Raw genomic sequence first — 15140 nt, forward strand, 5'->3', positions numbered from 1 at the left:
CATACAATGATTTGCACATTTAAACAATCTTGGTTCAACCCCAGATTTAGGTACATTGCAGAATCAGTGTGCCACAGATGTGTAACTTGTCAGCAGATGAATGTGGGAAAGCACACTGTAGTAGATTTCTGCCACATAGGCAGATTGGGAGGTCCATTTAAAAGGATGCAAGTTGATTTCATTGAGATTCCTGCTTGTAATGGGTTGAAGTAAGTACTGATGATTTTATGTATCTTTTCTCATTGGATTGAAGCTTACCCAACACGCAGAAATGACAGTCTTACCGTAGCCAAGCTGCTGGAGCTGATACCCAGGTTTGGCTTCCTGACTACTTTGGAATCAGATAGAGGATCTCACTTTAATAACAAGATCATAAAGATGTTGTGTGCAGCACTGAACATTCAACACAAATTTCACTGCAGTTACAGACCAGAGGCATCTGGATTAGTAGAACAAATGAATGGTACACTGAAAGCTTGATTGGCAAAGGTTTGTGCCTCAGCAATATTGAAATGGCCTGATGCGTTGTAACTTTTCATTGATAAGCATGCGTAGCACTCCTGACAAGAAGACAGGACTGTTGCTTCATGATATATTGATGGAGCATGCAATGAGATTGCCATCTGTACCCGCAAATTCACTTGTGAGCATAACAGATGACTTGGTGTTGGCTTATTGCAAAGGACTAGCTGATGTGGTTCGCTCTTTGTCTTCTCAGATTGAAGCCACAAGAGTTCAGCCAACCCAACAACTGTGTCACACCAGGTGGTTGTTAAGAAGCATGCGAGGAGGTTGTGCCTTGAGCCAGGGAGGAAAGGCCCCTACCAAGTAATCTTGGTAACTATGATAGCTGTGAAGTGTGCTGGCCTTCTGAGCTGGATCCACTCAAGCCACACACATAAATTTCCATGTACTCTTGATGACACATAGTCGGTTGTCCTAGCAGCGCCTGCTGGAAGTGAAGGGGTACAGGACATCCAAGCTGTGAGGATGGAGCAAGTGGCTGAAGCAGAACCTGTGCAAACTAGTAAAGATCTAGGTGTTCCTGAACCACCTGAAAGTGCAGGAGAGTCAAGTCAAAGTCAGCTGACTCCTGCCAACACAACAAATGCTGAAAGTCCAGTTGCACCCGAAAGAAGAACTCTGCCACTCCAGGGATGCTATGACTGGCAAAACACCATTCCAATCCGACGCAATAGTTTCCGGTACCTGGGAATACAAATAGCGTTGCTGCCAGAGTTGGCATAGTCTCTTAATGTTAAGCCCCTAACCCGACATGTCAGGGATGACCTCCAGAGATGGAAGTCTCTTCCTCTTAGTATCCTCGGTCAGATAGCGCTGTACAAAATGATGGTGCTTCCCCAGTTCTTTTCCTGCTCCCGAGCTTCCCCTATCACATCCCTAGGCATTGGTTCGCTGATATGGAGGCCGTAGCGCAGGAGTTCTTGTGGCATGGCTCCCGCCCTCACCTGGCACTTTGTGTCTGTCAGGGCAATGTGTACGAGGGCGGCCTGGGGACGTCAATCTCTACTGTTACCACCTTGCGATGCACCTACAGGTGGTCAATTACTGGCTGGGGGGTTTGGTTAGATCCCGCCTACCAACTAGAGCTCCTGAAAATAGGCTTTCCCAGTTTGATTGGGATGTTGTACGGTGACCCCTTGCCGCGTAGGATCCCAGAGGTGACAAGGGTGGTGCTGATGGGGTGGAGAGCCGCGCAGCGGGTGTCGGGTGGTGGTGCCGCCTCACCTAGCAGACTCCATTGTGGCAGAGTTTGTGGCTGGGGGAGGTCTCGGCGCTTCAGGGGTTTCACAAGTGGGACCTCATTGGTAGATCGTTGCTTGGCGACGTCTGGGTGGATGCGCACATGCGTTCCTTCCAGGAACTCCAGCAGCACTTTTCACTCAACAGGACTCAGTTCCATAAGTATCTACAGCTCCATCATGCACTACAGGTGCATATTCAAATAGGAACGATTCTCCCCGAGTTCAGCCCTGTGGAGGCCAAGGCACTGATGGGACACCTGGCTAGAGGGGGAGGATCACGTACATACCGCATGTTGACGACTAACACAGCTCAGTCGCTTGATAAGCTTTGCGAACGATGGGAGCAGTGGGTGGGTCCAACAGAGGATGGACTGGAGGGACTCTTTGATGGCCCCGAGTCTGTTGACCATGACTTCCCGCCTCAGGGTGGTCCCGACCTATTTTCTCCACATGGCATACCTCTCTCCCGAAAGGCTACAGAGGGCGGGCCTTCGTGCAGGCCCCAATGCAGACTTTTTCCATATGGTATGGGTATGCCCTCATATCACTACCTATTGGCTAGCAGTGGTGGCAGAGGTTTCTAGAGTCTTACAGGTAGAGATCGAACCCGCCCCATTGCCAATCCTATTGTTTTTTTTTGAGGGGGTGGGATCCAGCAGAGCAGACCGAGCCTTTGTGGGGATGGCTTGTTTGGTGGCCAAAAGGGACATTGCATCGAACTGGAAGGCAGAAACAGCTTGAGTGCTGGTGAAGTGGCGCCGAGGGGTTGACTGGTGCGCCCACCAGGACAAACTTGTCTGTGAAGCAAGGGGCTGCCCCGCCAAGCATGGAAGATATTGGGGGAAATGGATGGGGTCCCGAGGGGATGGAGCCACGTGTGAGTCTTTGGCGTGACAGGTCGGGTGCACGCCTAGAACACCATGATGTTTATGGGCTATATGATTCTGTTACATGATTTTAACCTGTGTAGTGCTCAGTCCATGGAGCGCAATTGTGACTTGTTGGGTTTTATGGATTTCAATAAAACCAATAAAGCTGTTTTTATTTTATTTTTTAAATTGACAAGACCCCGCAGTACCTGGTGTATATTACATTTGTGGAAAGAATGCTTATTACAGGTTGCAGAAAGGATGAAATGGCACTTGCTATTTAGGGATTGTTTTTCTGAAGATTTACAAAGTAGACAATTTTGACAATCCAGTATGAAAAGAAAAATCTAAAACCAGATCATAAGGGGGAGCAAGGGGCTGTGAAATTACAGGAGACACATTTGGAGCAATAACCCCATCACTGGGAGTGATTCTAAATTATATAAAGATAAGAAAGTTGTCAACTCTAGTGGAAAAGATGTAAACAGATTTTGCAGATGGGATGCTCCTAATGGATATTGAAATAGTAGCTGTGAGATCAATGGTTTTACAAAGTCACGTTGCGTTAGACATCCTTTTAGCTAATAGGGTGGAGTCTTTCACGTTTTGAAGGTGCAACATTGTTGCACCTACATACCTTACAACAGTAAGGAGACAAGGAAATACATTTCTAACGTGACCAGTCTGAAAACTGACCGGAATTACCCAAAACAGACAAATGTCTGGGATACATTAGGTGAGAGATTCCCTAGAGTAGGCTCTTGGTTTGGTGATTTAGCAAAAGGTTTTGTGAGTATTATCCTGAGACCTTTACTGATTGTGACAGTTTGCATTATTTCTGCACTTGGATTTTACAAAGCATACAATTTCTGGAAAGTTCAAAGAGAGAGAAATAAACAGAGGAGGGAAGAGATTGAACTGGAGAATATGAGAAGCAGTTATTACAGAAATTTGAGAAGATTTGAAGAGTACAGAAGACCTAGACCTATGCGTTATCAAACTACAAGGCTTTGAATTGTCTCATTATAAATAAGAGTGTCTTTTTTGTGACTGCATATATTTCTGCCAGAGGAGGGATTGATAGAGATCAAGTTTTACTAATCAAATTAGTGGCATACACGTCAGTATACATTATGTTAATATGTGCACACTAAAAGGCCTAACAGAGAAGCGTAGTATGAAATGTAAAAATGTGCACATTTGAGTTATGGCAAACATTGCACCCTCCCTTGTTTGGGCATCGCATATTGCCATGGCAGCTGTTGTGCGTTTGTATTTAGCAGACTAATGATGAAAATTATGAATAGAAATAATATTTAATAGCACGAAAAGTATATTATGAGAATTAAATGAACATTGATTTAACCGTACTTATATTGATTTTTATAAATTTATTAAAGTGGAGTTATATGTGTGCAGAAAAATAAATGCACATATCAATAATTTTTAATGTTATGCGGTGATAATGTTGGCCAATAAACGATTTTGCTTTGCATATCTGACTTCAATTGTAAGGTGCGCAGTAGGTTGTATGTGTATTAATTTCATTAAAATGTATTTAGGTTTTGTTAGCTAAACTAGGCCTGAAATTTCATTCTTGCAGCAAGTGGAGTAGAAATGCTGATTCATCATGTCCCCTTTGACCTGAATTGTTTCCTAGATTGCTTATGTGTTAGTGCATCTCACTGCCCTTGAAATTGTAGCGTAGTTGGTTCCTTCTGCCGGTTTCACAATGAGCATTCATAACTTGTATGAGAGCTATTGGAATCATCCTCTGACCCATGAGAAGAAATTGCAGTGTTTCAAAGGTAGCAAAAAATGTTAGTTTTCAACATAACAAAGTAAATTCATCTTGACGACCTTGCACCATCCCTGTGAAAATCAGGAATAGTTGCAAACATGATGAACGTCAATAAATTCTATTGGACATTGGCCATCCTGTGTGAGGTGGACCCACTCCTTAGACCAATCAGAGTGAAGTTAGAGACTTTTGGAGCTTTAGTTAGTTTGTTCCTGGCACCTCATGAATAATTGCTTTCTTGTAAAAAGGTAGGCTATCTCAGCATTATGCTCTTACCAGCCCATTTCACTACTTAGCTCAAATAGTGAGATTTATTTGAGACTGCTAGCCAGCCATTTAGAAAAAATTATGGTGTATCTCGTCACATTGGCAACACAGTTTTATCATGGAACGAGAAGCTACATGCCACGCCAACTTTGAAGTTGCTATATAGATTGAGCCCAAACAACCCTACATCCTGCAGCTTTGATTACCCTAGATGCTGGAAAGACTTTTGTGTTGTAATGAAACTAATATGTTTTCCACTGCAATTTAGCACTCTCCAAAGGCAATAGTCACAATCAGCAAATACTCTGCTGTCCCACTTTGTTTTTCTCAAGGCACTCATCAAGGTTGCCCCTCATATCCCAAATGTCTATGCTCCTTATGGAGCCATTTCTAATATCACTACAAAGAGATATCCTTATACCCCCAATAGTATTATCTTGTGAGACATGAAAGTCCTGGCTTATGCTGATGACATTCTGATGACTACCACAAACTCTTTTTAAGCCCCTCCAAACCCCAAACCCCAGGCCTTAGCTTTTGGTTCACTATTGGCTACAAACTTAATAGAAAAATATCATAAAGCCTTCCTATTTGTCTTAATGGCATTAAAGAACCATGTACTCAAATATTTTAGGTTATGGCTAACACCTAGTTATAGCAAGCTGAAAGCTCTAGTCTATGAACCAGCCATTTAGGAAGCAGCCTGACTTATTAAAAAATGAGACTGCTTCCTAAATGTTTCCTTTTTATGCGCTGCTGATATGCCTTCCATTGTCTTTTCTCAAGAGGATTGATGCTGTTATCTTTTAATTCGATTGGATGCACAAAAAGCCAGGTAAGGATGGCATATCTACAATTACCAGTGGCCCGAAGAGACTTGGCTCTCCCCATTCTACAAGTATAATTGTGGACATTTTGTAGCTTAGCTACTAGCCAAACTGATTTGAGGTGATTTTTCTTGTATGTCTACTGAATCAATATTCACTTTAGCTCTTTGCACCAACCCCACTGTTTCTTTTTAGATGTTCATAGCCCCCATATTATCCTTAAAGACACATCAAGTGCATGACATGATATGAATCAGTGCCATAAACTGTCATTCCTTTATGGATATTCACTAATTTGGAACAACCTTCAATTGCCTCAGATATTTGTGATGCTCAAGAACTCATCCTGGCTAAAATCAGACCTGCAACTACTTTAACAAGTATACCGGCAGGCTGTTTTTAAAACTCCTTTCAGGCTCACATTAGCAAATTTAGGACTACTTACAGATCTGTGACCTTCTCACTAAAAAAAAAAATCCTGATCAGCTAGAGACATCCAAAAAGATCCCCACAGCTTAAGCTGTCTTTGTTTTATTGTCTATTCCTTTGAATCTAAATTATCAGAATATTTTATGGATTTTAAAAAGGTCTCAGAGGCCTAAGGAGGAAGTCATTCAAAATCTTGCAAAGTCGCTTGCAAATATTTTCTGAACTTCCACTCTCCTAAAACTCACAGTTCACAAATATAGAATATTATTCAATTTTTATGTCACTTCAGCTGACATTCTTCTCAGCTTTGTTCCCGAAGTCAGATTTATGCAGCTGACTAGGTGCATATGTTCAACACTTACCTAATACTAAACACAAACTAGGTTAAAAAAAAAAGATTATTGGTAAACCTCTCCATAAAACATTCTAAAACAATAAAACAGTTACGTGACAGTGGTTTAAAATCCAAAGTCCCCCTCCCCCAAAAAAGCGATGAAGCTTATTCAAACCCATCCTTAAACTTTGCTTAAAGTAGATATAAAACGTGCAATTCCTATTGCAACATCAAAATAGCACATTAGTCAGGAGTCCCACTTTTTCAAACCTTGAGAGTGTTTGATACTTTAAAAAATAGATATCTTAAAAACTTGATATGGCCAGAAATATAAAAGGTGCAGTCTATAAGGATGTAAGACAAGGTGCATTTTACATTAAGGGAGCACATGCAGAATCCATTACCATCCCGGACAGCATTACACCATCTAGGGCTTGAAAACATTTGGTTAAACCCCAGTCTCACTTTTAAAATTTCATATTGTAGCCTAAGGTTGGGAACCTAGGCCAAATAGCAGAAAACCATATGCTGGCCAAAGTGTTTATTGAGAAGCTGATGGAAGGTTTCTCCCTCATATAAGCCAGGTCCAAGGAACTGTCAACCTTTCCCAACAATTCTCTTAAAGCGTGTTTACTGAGAAAGGGAGACCATGTTTCAGTTGTACCCCCAAAAAAATGCAGTTTTTAAGTCACTCATCTTGGCCCTATCTTCTCTAGCCCACGCCCATTCACTTCCAAGAATTTCTTCCCAACATAGTCTAGAGGCCTTTGGAACTTTGCTATTGGCCAATAGCTTATTAAGTAATCTCAGTAGATGGGAGTTCGCCAGTAGATTCCAGGATACCAGATTCAGTTCCCTCCTTATCCCCTGAACCATGGTTGAAGGTGGGAGTGATAGTAACCTCCTAAGGATGGCCCCCTCCAACCGATCACAATTAGAAGAGGGATCAAGAGCAAGGACCTCGGCTCCATACAGCCCCGGGGAAAGGGGTGGAAATTTCCCCTTCATAGGCCTTTATTAGAGGTGTAAGGGCCAAGCACCCATATATCTGGTTGAATTTATCCAGATAACCTACTAGGAGCATGGACCTCTGCTTAACGCCCCCATTTGGGAATCTCATTTTAATTTTCTACAGAAGATCAGCCCTAGTTAATTATAAGAGTTCACCACTTTCGCCTCTTGGGGAGGCAGAAACCATTTAAAATTCACTTTCTTCCCAAAGGCCTCCACCTTTTGCTTTTTCTAGGTTTATTTCCAGTGAATTCTGTTTGATATATGCCTCTAATGAATCAAATTTTTCTTGCAGACCAATGGGAGTATAACCCAGCAGAACTAAATCATCTGTATATAGCGAACAGGGGATATGTATTTTCACTCTCAGGAAGAGAATGAATTTGATACATTTATGACTGCTGGATTGTCTCCCAAGAATAAACTAAAAAGCAAGTGAGCTAAGGCGCCCCCCTGTCATAGGCCATTCTGGATTGGGATTTTTTGCGATATTCTACCAGAACTATCAAGTTCAACCTGTGCCCAGGTATCAGTATGTAATGATTGTATTGCACTGAGGAGGTCAATCAGATCCTCCAAGAGCAGATTTCCCCCATATAGGTCTCCTGTCTGCTGCATCAAACGTGGTACGGAAATCGATAAAACAACATAGCCTTTGGTTCTCTTCCAGGGATTTCCGAATTATGGCCCAAAGGGCAAAACAATGGTTCAGTGACCCTCCCAGAATGCTCCTTGCTAAATCGGTATGATCTTGTGCGCGTGTGCCAAACCACTCAAACAAGGCAGTAACAATTTTGAAAATACCATCTCCGAGATGTCCAGGAGGTTGAGCAGTCTGTAATGTGATGGATGCAAGCCATTCCTCTATTATTTTTTTTAGCATGGGTTTCACTTTTGATCCCCTCCATGATAAGGGATATTTTCCGGCTATTCTACAGAATAAAAGAGAATACAACTATGCCCACCAACCCTATTTGACTTAATGAGAACTGCTGGGATTTTGTCAGGGACTGCTGCTCTTGATAACTTAATATGATCAATTACTGCCCTTACTTCTTTCTCAGAAAACCAGCAGGGGGGCATACTCTTAGCAGGGACATGTTTATGGCTGGGTGATCCTGATGTAGCTCCATGTAGGCCCTCTAGGTACACAGCCCAAATATCCTCAGCAATCATACATGTTAGGGCACCTCATGAGGACTGCAAGAATCATTCACTTTCAACCAGGATTCACTTTAGACTTCAGCATATTACCACTCTTATTGTGGTAGAAAGTGGACTTATTCCGTTTAATCAACTGCCTGCACTGATACTTTAACCTATCCGGTTCATGCCTAAAATACCCTTCTGGCCTCAACCTACATTGTGTGGAAGTCTTTCTCATTTGCTGACAAGCAGAATCGAACCAGCCCTCCCCTTAGCCTGGCCCGTTGTCTGTGGTCCACATTTTTTGATGTTTACACAAAAAAAATTCAACACAAGATTATATTTCCTTGACTCTCAGAAACAACTTCTGAGTTTACAGTTAGTTGGTACGCAGCCAATAGCTGGTGGTGGGTTGGGTCGAGACGTGTTGTGAGTCTCGAGGGTAAAGATACACCCAGGGGTAGCACTTTGTCCACTGCCACTGGTTCATGAAAACAAAGGACTGCAAACGTAGCCCCGTGATCACTTCCCCTGTCTTGAGTTTTTTTTTTTTTTTAAATATTCTTTTTATTGAGAATTATTAAGTATGTGAAATAGATACAAGGGAGATCAGCATAGGATAAACATCGATTAAAGCATGAATAGCATCAACCAGACTTAGCAAATGATACACGTTGTTAAAAGAACAATGGAAGTCACTGTAGATCGCTACATGACCAAAAAATATTATATCAAATACCATCTAATGAACTGGGAAGTTGGGGGATGGGTGTCAGAAACTACACAGCGAATGATGAGAATTATTACTAGCAGTAGGCGCAAGGGAGTTGATATGAGTTCCTGTGTTTGGGACGGGGTGGTATGAGGGTACAGTGCTCGGATATGTAACAAGGACCATATGCCACCCTGACAAAGATTCAGCTGGCATGTAGTAGTGTAAAGAGGAATTGATGCCCAGGGATATCACAAGGAGGTCCCATGTTTTGTTACTTGGAAATCTATATAAAGTCCAAATTGCTAGGCTGGAATGAACATATAATCAATCGGGCCCTCCGAACAGCTCTGTTGGAACATTGCAGCAGCAGAAATAGTTTTGATTTGACCATTCAGACATAGCAGTCTATTATTCACCAGCCACTGGCCCAGTACCTGAGCCTCCTGCTTTATTGAACCAAGCAGAAAAGAAGCTAGAGGAATTTATAGTAGTAGAATATTACTTCCATCTGAGCTTCGCCAGATCAGGAAACAAACGGGCATTGAAATCCCCTGCCATTATTATAATTGCCACTAGGAATTTCTACAGGATTTCCTGCAAGGCTTCAGCTAAAGCCTCCAGCCAGTTATTCATTCTGCAGAACTCTTCCCTGTGGATATATGTGGTTATCAGTATAAAACATTTGCAGACCTTATTATTCAACCCAAGTTCTACCACTGACAACTGTACCACTTGACTGATAAATAACATCCAGAGATCTTTTAATTATCTTAATAGTATCAGGATTAATACCCCTGCTGAAGCTCTGCCCTTCCCTCGCTTAAAAGCTTTACTGTTTTGGTTACATAGCATTCCACTATTTTATCCTTTCTCAACTGGACTCCTGAGGGAACACCACCTGGTAGGGCTTTATTCTTTGTCCCAGGTCAAATACCCTCTTAAAGCACTCAAACCCATGTATGTTCCAGCTTAGGATACTCAGATTGGGAGAGGATTCCTCCCTCTATGAACCACTTGGCCAATAATCCCACACCCACATGTCAGGGAGCTGCAACAGGTGACAAATCTATTTCCCTGAACCCACTCAGGGGACCTCTCTGCTCTGTTAGTCTGTCATTCATAAATACCACCGTTAGGTCCTGAGGGGGCTGACCCTCTTGCCCTGACCCTTTATCAACTGGGGTCAGCTCATCTTGTAGGTAAGACATAGGGCCTGATTCTAACTTTGGAGGACGGTGTTAAACCGTCCCAAAAGTGGCGGATATACCACCTACCGTATTACGAGTCCATTATATCCTATGGAACTCGTAATACGGTAGGTGGTATATCCGCCACTTTTGGGACGGTTTAACACCGTCCTCCAAAGTTAGAATCAGGCCCATAGTCTGCTCCCACTAATTAGGAGGCCAACCCACCATGCATACTTAAAAAGATGTGGGGTTGGAGCCGGATGGCCTGCTTTTTTCTCTACTGGGGATCTTAACTTCTAACCCGACCTTGGCTAGGTCTGCTTCAGCCCTTGCTACCAAGAGTGTGATGCAGGGGGTGATAAAGTCCACTTTAGTTAGCTCCCTGCCTTGCTCCCCTATCTGGAAACCCATGTGGGCTAGGTCACCTGTGGATATGTTCAGTATTTTCAAGTGATTCAGGGGGCACAGGTTTTTTTTTACTTTTTCCCCTGACAAATTATATCCAGCATCAAAACATGAGAACCTTGATCAAGCGTAAGTGGCTTCTTGGCCAGGCTAATGTTCCCTTTAGACTTTAGCTCCCCGGGTTTTGAGCCCCTTGCCCTAGGCTGGCACTGTGAGCCCTTGTGCACCGTAGCACGACCTTTTAATGGCTGGAGATTTCTGAGTGGCTGGCTTCTAACATGTTTTATTGCTTCAACCTGGTTGGCAATGTCTAATACTGGTGCAGTGCCAGCAGGCGGGAGATGAGGACCACAGTCCTGTTTTAACTTAAACTCTTTTGATGTGGGTACACTGTTCTTACGTTCCTTCTCCCACTACTTCCTCTACCTGCTCTCAACACTGGTGACCTTGCTCCTCGCTCTCTCTCTCTTTCTCTAAATATATATATATATATATATATATATATATATATATATATATATATATATATATATATATATATATATATATATATATATATATATATATATATATATATATATATATATATATATATATATGGATTGCCACGCACTCCGCTCAGCCACAGAATAAATTTAAGTATGGGATAAATCGATAATGAACATTAAATATCGTATAACTTGCAACACCAAATTTACAGTTTATGTAATTGAATGTCATTATGGTTTGAGATACGTAGGCAGTACAATCTGCATGCTTAAGAAAAGAATTTTAGAGCATGTCAGAGCAGTTTTACATAAAGATCAAACATATGCCATAGCCAAACACTTCCAACAACATGAAACAAACAGTTGGAGAATGTTACGCTACTATGGGATAGACCACATTCCTGAAAATGAAAGAGGTGGAGATAGAGTAAAAAAATTGAGACAACTGGAATCTAAGTATATTATCTCAATGAGGACCAAGATCCCGTTAGGGCTTAACTATGATGAGGAGCTTTATGCCCATCTCTGAATTAAAATGAATCGAAATTTATTTTATAAAAAATATTATCAGAATTATGATTAAATATTAAATTATAGAATTACATTAATTAAAAATTCACTTCTTTTCACATGATTTACACTTGAGAAATGAATTGTGAGTAAACAATTAGGGAAATGAATTTTGAGGTTTATTTAATCATGAAATGGCTGATTATTGTAGAATTATATTTTATAATTATTTGGTTCTTTCTCTAATTTATGATAATTAGTTTTTCACTTTAAGTTATAAATATATAAATTTTTGTATCATTTAAATTATTTAATGGGATGAACACATTTTGAATTGATGAAATTTAGTATAAATTTGGTGAAATGTTGTATTGTATAATTGAACTATTATAACCAGTATGCATTGAATAGGTATGTGAGATAGATAGTATAAATAGATCTGTTAGAGAAAGGACTATAGAACTAAGAAGAAGACTGTATAGTCGAAACGCGTTGTTCTTTTTCTTTTGCACCGAATAAATCACTTAAATTTATTCTGTGGCTGAGCGGAGTGCGTGGCAATCAATTCTTTTGTTTTTTACATATTTCGAGAGTTCAGCCAACTCACTTGCCTTGCACCAGCTGTTAGGCGCGTCGAAACCCTTGGCTTGCTTTGTTTGGAATATATATATATATATATATATATATATATATATATATATATATATAAAACCATTGCAGCTGTGGGTCTTGCGATAATTTTCTATCCTGCCCGGCTTCTGATGCAAATTACCAGCTACTAAAAATATGATCATATATACTTACCAGTGACTCAGTTTACAAATTGAACATCTGTGGCAAGACACCCAAAAGTTTTAAAACTCCGCTACTTTGAGGAAAGAATGACCAATTCATGGAAGTGTAGTTTCTTTATAATAACTGTGTTTTAAACACTCCATATTTTCAGAAAGTTTTATTATGGTCGTGTCATTCAGCTAGCTGGATTGTGAAGGCTGTTAGTCATACATTCTGTTAGTTACAAAGTCTGTTATCTTCTCTGTTTCATATAGTGCAGTGTTTATTATTTGGCCTCTTTGCCTGGTTGAGTCAATGGTTGAAGTTGTTTTCTACACTCTGTGCCCTTAGTGTACAGCACAGTTTATCAAACAGTAAATGGTCAGCAGTGTATAGCTTGGCACCCTCTTGTTGTCTTAGGGTGAGATGTAGGTTGGCAGTGTGCTGTGAAGTATGTGTATATTGTTCTTTTCTGCTTTGTGTGAGAGGGTTTTATGTTGAGTTAATTAATTTGTGAAGTGGAGTATTATTCGTGGCCTCTGAATATATCTAATAGGAACTAATTTTGTTGATATTTAAAAATATTTTGGTTTTTTTTCTTATTTTTTCAGAAAACTATGTAATGGTTAAAAAAAATGACGCACATTAATTTAGTTATTCTTGTACCATCTCTGCAGGATACTTCAGGCTCATTTCATCAGGTGTGGTACGACGACCCTCAGAGTATTTCCTTGAAGGCAGTGTATGTGAAGGAGCGGGGCCTTGGTGGCATCGGAATGTGGGACGCAGATTGCCTGGACTACTCAGATGACCCTGAAGCCATACAACAAACCAAAGAAATGTGGAAAGCCTTAAGACCCTATCAGTGATAAGACTGGGAAGGCCTTCAATCTCAAACCTGCATCCAGACCAACTGTCTGTTGGATTTTGAGAGGTTATACTTTCTACAGACTTAACAGCAACATATTAATGTCTGAATTCGTTTACATTGACATTTTTAAAGAACTCTGCATATTGATTTTTAACCCGTTTTTCATTTTTAAATCCTAATATGTTCATCTTTTTATGAAATTAGTTTATAGTTGTGTCCTGTTAATCAAAATAACTGTGTTCCTTATTGAACGTACGGCATCATGACTGCCATCAAAGTACAGATTTTGCAGTTTACTGCCTGCCCAGTAATGCAGCATTCCACAAGGATGCATTCCTGAATGTGCTTCAATGAATCCATATTTGCCTTATTTTCTAAAAGCAAAACGTCATCGGAGAAACGGGAGATATGTGTAAATATCAGGGCCTTAGCTATCAAAAGTGCAGCAAGTGCACGGAGGCACAGGGTTATTAGGGGCCCACTTCACCCCATTTTAGTGGCTGCTTTTGCTAGTCAACCAGAGAGTGGTAGACCCAGTTACCTTGCATCCATTCGGGCCTGTGGTTCCTTTGCTATGCCACTGGAAAGATGAAGGAATATGGTGTAATTCTACACCCACTGACCTTTTTTTCTATGAATACAATTTACTCCATTTAGATGTCCCTTAAAATAATCGTCTTTATATTTTATCCTGGTATCCCGCCTATTATGTGTTTCTCCAGCACCAGGAAGTACTCGTATATATGCGCCCTTTACAAATAAAATATAACATTGGAGTTGTAATCACAGGGACCAAGGCATCAACCACTGTTGAGAATAGGGTGCCCGCCCCTTCCCATATCTCTGGGTATGCAATAACTATAGCTCAGCGCCTGTCTTTAGGTCATATTGAGAAAATTTGGTTTCTCAGAATGCATGAATCTGTTACTGTGAGATGAAATAAAAACGTCTATTCTAGTGTTTTATGAACCAGGCTACTGCTGACAACTGCAGATAAAGGTTGAAAATAATAGCCAAGGTAATGGCAGATTTCGTTAGTAAAGTGTGACCATGGAGCTTAATAAAAGATGTGGTATTGATTCATTACAGATGAGACTGTGACTGTTAATGCCTGCATAGTCGATGACACAACCACTGCAAATCCTTTATAATCAATCCCTGTTGGTAAAGTTATTATTTCTCGCAAAAGCCTCGGTCAGACTAAAGATACGATCACAAAGAATTGACGAGCTGTTTCCTGGAAATGTATCTGCAAGCAAGGCTGTCTGTCCAGCCTAGGACATGGTGTATATTCTAAACTTTTCATAGGACGACTATTCAATCAGCATGTTACAAAATAATAACAAAACCTAAACATGAGAACGCAATGGTATATTTAGTCGAGAAGCATCGAAGACGTAACTCCATTGAGCTACCGCCTATATTTACCATACCCATATGATACAGTGTTTTTATTTCATGAAATGAAGATGTATGCATGTTTACACACACACACACCAACTCCCCTTCCCCCTCCCCCAGGCACACAGCATTGGCAAAACAGGTCGAGCTTGAATGTGCCAGCGCATGTAAACACAATCACAAGTACTGTTTCCATGTATTGCATGCACAAATGCCTTTTATCACATTAAATCCTACTCTATTGCTTTTACCGAAGCCTGGGGGAAAAATACCCAGAAAAGAACTTCTTTTTGTATAGAGTGCGTATAGATGATAAATAACTGATGTATAATAGTT

At 40.8% G+C, this 15140-nt stretch overlaps 1 protein-coding gene across 2 annotated transcripts in view; it reads left to right on the forward strand.

Annotated features, from left to right (window-relative positions):
* The window catches only part of LOC138293206 (di-N-acetylchitobiase-like), a 134585-nt gene extending 120094 nt beyond the window's left edge, over positions 1–14491 (forward strand). Inside the window, exon 7 of one of the 2 annotated variants that reach the window (XM_069232294.1) lies at positions 13210–13539. In XM_069232294.1, the coding sequence (XP_069088395.1) occupies positions 13210–13401 (192 nt within the window). In that variant the 3' untranslated portion in view covers positions 13402–13539. Of the gene's footprint in view, positions 1–13209 lie in introns of both variants that reach the window. The other variant, XM_069232293.1, reaches the window with a different exon arrangement.
* The last annotated feature ends 649 nt before the right edge of the window (positions 14492–15140 follow it).

The sequence above is a fragment of the Pleurodeles waltl genome, chromosome 4_2 (genome assembly GCF_031143425.1).
Source record: "Pleurodeles waltl isolate 20211129_DDA chromosome 4_2, aPleWal1.hap1.20221129, whole genome shotgun sequence".
NCBI lineage: Eukaryota > Metazoa > Chordata > Amphibia > Caudata > Salamandridae > Pleurodeles > Pleurodeles waltl.